This window comes from Heloderma suspectum, chromosome 2, assembly GCF_057233095.1.
Source record: "Heloderma suspectum isolate Gila_16-S chromosome 2, 16-S_ref, whole genome shotgun sequence".
Classification (NCBI taxonomy): domain Eukaryota; kingdom Metazoa; phylum Chordata; class Lepidosauria; order Squamata; family Helodermatidae; genus Heloderma; species Heloderma suspectum.
The window spans coordinates 310,144,518-310,151,803 of NC_139459.1; the positions used below are offsets into that span (position 1 = coordinate 310,144,518).

The 7,286-nt window shown below is 42.8% G+C and overlaps 1 protein-coding gene across 2 annotated transcripts in view; it reads right to left on the bottom strand.

Moving 5' to 3' along the window:
* Positions 1-7,214, bottom strand: part of LOC146354962 (cullin-associated NEDD8-dissociated protein 1-like) — a 39,343-nt gene extending 32,129 nt beyond the window's left edge. The window contains exons 1-2 of one of the 2 annotated variants that reach the window (XM_084840247.1): positions 7,132-7,214; positions 4,135-4,319 (exon numbers count right to left, since the gene is read on the bottom strand). In XM_084840247.1, coding sequence (XP_084696373.1) covers positions 4,135-4,202 — 68 coding nt within the window. In that variant the 5' untranslated portion in view covers positions 4,203-4,319; positions 7,132-7,214. Of the gene's footprint in view, positions 1-4,134; positions 4,466-7,131 lie in introns of those variants that run through there. The other variant, XM_084840246.1, reaches the window with a different exon arrangement.
* Positions 7,215-7,286: the final 72 nt, after the last annotated feature.

The window sequence follows — 7,286 nt, forward strand, 5'->3', positions numbered from 1 at the left end:
TATGGCCTCTAGTCAGCGGCTAGACGGCCATAGGATATGTGGGTTTCCAGGAACTGACTCTGGAGCCCAAGGTCGGTTCCCTGAGAACAGACCTTCCCTCTTCCCGCGCTGCCTTGCAGGTAGCTTGGAACGGCCCCGTGCTCAGAAGAGAAGCATGGAGTGGCGAAAACGGGGCATTCCAGGGCAGAGAAGGTGGAAATTCTGGTACGACACATCCTATGTATCATCTGGAAGCCGCCTTCCCGCAGCTAGACAGCCAAAATCGGCTGTCTAGCCGCAAATGCAGGACGGCTGAAGCGTGGAGGGGACAATCCCCTCCGCGCTTCTCCTGCCTGCATTGGATAGGCAGTCGCCTCCGAGTTCGGAGGCAGCCGCCTATCCCCATAGGATTGCGCCCTTAATCATTTAATACGTAAACAAGTAGCCTACTTTAATATATTCTTCCTTGCTTTCATTTTGGCAAGCTTATCAATGAGATCATCAAAAGATATTTGCCTAGCAAGCTTATGTTCTGCTGAGAGCATAATAAGAGGTTATAGCTTTCTTGCCCTGTGGTAGAACTTAGGCAGTCCTTTACCAGTTTCAGTTTACTGAAGGTATGCTTGTCTGATGGAACTGATATGGGGATGTAAGTAAGTATTCTTATGGTATGCATATTTGCAAAAAGACACACACAAAAGATTTTCTAGGCCATCGGCACAAATTTGATTCAAGGCAATCAACGTACATTTTTTGCCATGGTTGTCACACAGCCCCAGGTTTCTTTTAATTTCAGTAAAAAGCTGAATTACTTTTTGCACATTACTCCATAATCCAGTTGTGTTGGGTATGTTCCACTGAGTAATCCTCAGCCAAGAAGCCACTCCAGCTCATCTGGAGAGAATAGGCTGCAGGGTGGTCAAGCTTGCAATGGGTGCTGGGCCTAGTCGTCCTCCCTCACACTCAGGACTGCTGCTTATGCCGACTTATAGTTCTCAGCCAAGGAAACACGGCAGCATTCCAGTTCACTCACAGGGAATTCTGGAAATAAACTTCATATCTGAGTACACAAGCCACTGACCTGAAGGTTGAAGGTGAAAGGTCAGACAAGTGCAATCTTGCTTGTCTACTAACCATAGGCAATTTGAACCAACAGGTTGGGGGCCCTCAGCCTTGTGGAGCTGTGAGGCAATTCACCCCCTTCCCCTCAAAAACCTGCCTTGGCACGCCACATATTAGGATGTTCTACCAGAGCAGCAGTCATTACTCTTCATCCTAATGCAACAACCCCATAAGATTGTGTCTTAAGTTGGCCATCCTAGACACACTAATCTGAAAGCAAGTTTCACTGAAATCAATTGAACTTACTTCAAAGTATGTTTAAGATCAGGGTGTAAGTCTTAGAACATTGTTTTTACCCTTGTTTGGATATAATTATCTTATTAGATAATACTAAACTATTGGCTCTTAAGAATGTAACAACATAAGAGCTATGCTAGATCTGATCAAGTGTCCATCCAGTCCAGCATTCTGTTCAGAGTGGCCAACTAGCTGCCTGAGGAAAACCCACAAGTAGGACATGATTGCAATAGCACCCTCTTGGTCATGCACCTCAGCAACAGATATTCAGAGGCATACTGCCTGTGATACTGGAGGTAATATATAGCCATCATAACTCATAGCCAATGGTAGCCTTATCCTCCACGGATTTGTTTAATTCCCTTTTAAAGCCATCCAAATTGGTGGCCATCATGACATTTCATGGTAGTGAATTCCATAGATTAACTATGTGCTGCATGAAGAAGTACTTCCTTTTATCTGTTCTGAATTTCCCACCATTCAGATTCATGGGATGACCTTGAGTTCTAATACTATGAGGTTGCAAAGCTTCTTCCTATCCACTTTCTTCACACCATGCATAATTTTGTTGTTGTTGTTCAGTTGTGTCCGACTCTTCATGACCCCGTGGACCATAGCACACCAGGCCTTCCTGTCCTGCACTCTCTCCCGGAGCGTGCTCAAGTTCATATTCATTGCATCGGTGATGCTATCTAGCCATCTCATCCTCTGCCGTCCCCTTCTCCTTTTGCCTTCAGTCTTTCCCAGCATCAGGGTCTTTTTCAGAGAGTTCATTGATCTGACATTCCAGGTTCCTAAACAATATTGTTCTTTACAGCATCGGATTTTCTTTTCACCACCAGACACATCCACAGCTGAGTGTCCTTTCGGCTTTGGCCCAGCTGCTTCACTCTTTCTGGAGCTACTTGGAAATACCCTCTGCTCTTCCCCAGTAGTATATTGGACACCTTCCGACCTGAGGGGCTCATCTTCCGGCATCATATCTCTTAGCCTTGTGATATGTTCCATGGGGTTTTCTTGGCAAGAATACTGTACACCTCTATTATGTCTCCCCTTCCTAGCCTTTTTCCTCGGCTAAACAGTCCAGAATGTTACCTTTCCTCCTCATAGGGGAGTTGCTCCAGCCCCTTGATCATTTTAGTTGCCCTTTGCTGCACATTTTTCAGCTCTACAATATCCTTTTTTAGGTGCACTGACCAGAACTGTACACAGTATTCCAAGTGTAGTCGCACCATAAACCTGTATTAGGGCATTATAATATTGGTAGTTTTATTTTCAATTCCTTTCCTAATTATGCCTAACATAGAGTTTGGCTCTAAAGTCTTTTTAAAAAGACTTGTCTGCAAAATCAGAAGATATGCCACTCTGAGCTATGATAAGTCATGACCAGGAGTAATCATATAAGATTAAATATAAAACACCTGAATCTAGTGAGTTTTTATAATGCCCAACTCAAATATACAATGGATGCACCATAAAACAGTAACATAACCTATTGCAGTGGCATTCACAGTGCCTTTAATACATTTACAGTGCAATCATATGCATGTTGACTCAGAGGTAAGCCCGAGTGAGGTCAATAGGATTATTATAAGATCATTTATTACGGATGGGGAGAAAACATAGGTTTTGTGGTCAAAAATACTGTAAGAAATCCAGATATCACATTTTAGATATGTCAACAGTATTGGGCAGGTATGGTGTTTCATCACCTCCTGACACCAGTGGGATTTATACTGGAGTATCAGTGAGTAGAATATGACCCTATTATCAGCAATTATATTGAGATATGTTTATCTTCCAGTGTGGAGATGTCCCATAATAAAGGTTTTTTTAGTCCCTCAAGTAACATATACATTATCTTGTAACAGTCCAGTCCACAAACAGGATAAACCAGAACACAGTGCTTGGATTTAAGCCAATTTAGGCCATACATTCCATTGAAATCAAAGGAATTTCCTTCCAGTAAAGATCTTGGGATGTTAACTCTCTCAGTTTCTGGACTCACGTTTAATTGTTTTATGGACTGAGCTACAAATCCACTTGGACATATCTGGTGGATGAATTTATTTAATGTGGTCATATAGTCATTCCATCAAATACACATCGTACACACATGAAGCCTTAACCTATAGCTCATCGTTACTGGTTTTTTACTTCTGATTTAATGTGTCTTCTTTCAGATATGATTAAGCTCCAATTTAGCTTACTTCTCAAACAGAAACAAACCAGTATCTCGTGGCCAGTACTCCCCAACTTTGTGGTTTTACTATAGCAGAGATCACATTTGTTTTTCTTAATTAACACAGTGAAGGCAGCCAATCATTTCCCAGACGGTAACAGCTGATTAGGAAGAATTTTTCCCCCTGACTGCAGCTGTCTAGCAGTGCATCTCTACTTCAGTCTCGGAGGAGGGACATAAAAGGTTACCATAATGCTAGCTGCTAAGGGCCGCATGAGAAATTCTAGTATTCCCCTTCCCCACCCTGGAAGCTTGCAGTACATTTCATAGCAGCCTTATTAGCCCTGCCTAAGGATACAACATACGCTACAGTGGGAGGGGGTGATCTTATATTGACTACAGCTACCTAGTTAACATCCTCTCATCTTTAGAAAGGCTCCCTTTTCTAGCTGCAGTTATTAAAAACATCCGCTCCTCCTCCATAGCCCCCTCTTTAAAAGGGTTGCAGATAAACACACGTGTACAATCCAGAGAGGTTTACAAAAACAACGTACCAACCCCCAAGCCATGGTTTTGCAATTCACACCCCCACCCTAATGAAGCTCGGATCCTACCTAAAATCTTTGTCGGTGGATGTCATCTTCTCCAGGAGGTTAGAGATATGATAGGATATGTTAGTCATCTTGGACAGCTGGCCTTGGAAGGTGATCTCTTCTATACCTCCTGCGTTAATACATGGGTTTTAAGAAAGGGTTGAAGTTTCTTGCTGCCCTAGGCAAAAGCTCTGTCTTCTGGAGATCTGCATGGAGAATATGGCGACAGAAGGGACACCGTGAGACTGGGGTAGTGTTTTCTCTCTCTCTTTTTTTTCCTTCCCTGCCCCCTCCCCTGGTTAGAAATCGCTGGAAAAACTGAGCCCCTGCGCTGTTATCATAGGATATATATAGCCTATAGACAGGACTACAGCTGAGCTCAGGGCGCCACCTACTGGCAGACATTTGCAGCCTCTCAAGTTACAGGGGAGGGAAAAGAAGGCAGCAGCTGCTCTTCTCACCCCGTCCCAGCCTCTACTCTGCTATTGCTGCAGTAGAACTGCAGGTGATTGCGACCCCACTGCAATTTGAGTGACAATCATCCAGCAGATGAAACAAGAACCAGTGATAAATCCGGGGGGAGGGGGTGCCAGCCAAAATTGACACTCAACTTAGAGAGGTCGGTGGGTTTGTCTTGAATATCCAGTTCTCTCTGGAAATTAATCAACCATTTCCCCAAATGTAAGCAGAGCAGCTGTTACTACTCATCACTGGCACAGCACTTTCAAATTTTGAAGTAATAAACGAATGGATGTACAAGCTTAATTCTAAACAGCTGAATACACGCTGGGATCTCTGCAGGATTAACACTAAAATTACGTTAGTGAAAATGCATACTTTTATGGGGAAGTGGCTTATGAAAAAACATTTATATCACAACCCCATGAAGAGTTTGGTGCATCTAAGCCTGCTGAAATAAATTGGCTTTGGGGTACTGAACACTGCAGAGGATGAGATTAGTAAAGATATGGAAAGCCCTGCTAGGGTCTTTTTCCTTCACTTTTGCTTGGTAAGACAACTATTTCCATTGTACAGATGAGGAATAGAGATTGAAAGACAATCAATCTTTGTTGTAAAACGACAGCACAATCTTATGCAGATCTATTCAGAAGTAAGTCTAGCTGAGTTCAATAGGACTCACTCCCGGCTAAGTGTGTATAGGATTGCAGCTGCACTTTGATTCTCTAATAACTGATCACAGGAACCCTGCAGCACCCAGTTAACACATTTCTACACCTATTTAGCTGGTGTCAGCTGCTGTACCTCTACAGCTGCTAAGTGGGAAATATTTAATGATTACAAACAAGTAAAGCCCTCCTTCTATCTGAAACTAACATTAAGTAACATCTGTTTGCTGATTTATGGCCTCAGCTCTCTATATGCAACAGGACCAGCCACTTAGAGTACAACAAACTGTTTAGTACAAGCTTAGGTTTTTGTAGGAATAAGTTAGTCAATATTTAAATTTCTATCAGAAACAAGTTCAGCATAAAACTATTTAATAAAAATTTGGAAAAATGCTACTAGGCCCTTTATTCTAATTCTGAAATGATAGCACCTAGAGGATTATCAGAGCACACGTGAGTTCACCACTTAAAAACATTAACTTATGTTCTTTATTTGCTCTCCAATATATTAGTCTATCAGCTCAGGGGGAAAAAAAATCCCTGCTACATTAATGAACCTGGAAGTCACAAGGAAAGTACAAAATAACTTTTGCTTTCTACAAAACCTTTTCTTTTCTCAACTTATTTTCATCCATGCATTTTCTATCATAAACTATTATGGGTTGCTCTTAAAAAGGAACCAGGAAGCTCAGTTTGGTGAAGCGGTTGTTATTCACCATGAAAAATCATCTATGAAGAAAATTTCCCTAGCGATGAAAAGACACATACAGCAGGAACAATTACAGACACTGTTGTCCAGCGGCTAAAAAGATTGCCAAAGGCCACCTGGAACAAATTTATCACCTGTGGTCCTCCCTCCACCCCCAACTTCCCATCTAAAATGGAAATAGCAGAAAACTTATGACCATGTTACCCTGAGTCTTCACGTATGTCAGTGGATAGGCTTTAATTCTAAATAGATATTTTTAGGTGGGGAAACTTGAGCTGGTTTGGAACTAACTTGAGTTCACACTAAGAGTGGGGGAGATGAATTAATATTGCATCTAACATGATCCATAAATTTAGAAGTGATAAAAAGCTAGGACAACTCACTATTTTTAGCTATGAATGACTCTGAATTAGGTTTACTGGCTAGCAGAAGTGTATTGCCTTCGCTGCCCAAGATAGGAGGGTCAGGGGGACCTTGATCTTTGTAGGTTTTAAGTAAAGAGGGTACAGCAGTATTATCTCGGTATAGAGAAGGAACAGTGACAGCAGGGATTGGTAGTGGTTGTACAAGAAGCTAATGTGGGATTACTAGATCTATATGTCAATATTTAAGATTATTGCTCATGTATTAACAGAAATTAATACTAAACAGTGTATGCATGTTATTAACCACAGCACTTTTGCCTACAAATCCATAACATAGATATTATTTTTACACTTGCTCAGCCTCTCAACAGCCCCGAGAGGTAGGTCACTGTTGTCAGGTCTAGTGTACTGTAGTGGAGAAGAGTTCAGATCAGCTTTCAAACTTTGGGCACAGGGCAAGTCACCATCTCAGCCTCGCCTATCTCACAGGGCGGCGGATGGGATAAGAAATCCTATATACATTATCACTCTGATGGAGGAAGGTTGGAATAAGAACTCGATAAACAAGCCTTCTATCGAGTTCTTATTCCAGCCTTCCTCCATCAGGAGAAGGGGACGGCAGAGGATGAGACGGCTGGATAGCATCACCGATGCAATGAATATGGACTTGAGCACGCTCCGGGGGAGAGCGGAGGACAGGAAGGCCCGGCGTGCTGTGGTCCACGGGGTCACGAAGAGTCGGACACAACAACTGAGCAACAACAAAAACAAGGCTTCTAATGATACAAAATGGGAACTGAGGCTGAGTGAGAATAACCTGTGGTGGGATATGAACTCAGAGCTTCCCGAAATCCGACATGGCCGCATTGTTCGCAGGTGAGCAAGACAAAAACCCAGTTGCCAGCAGGGACATAGGCTGAACAGAGAGGCGGCGGGAGGGGGGCAAGGCGCGGACAGCCTCAGGGCCCGCGA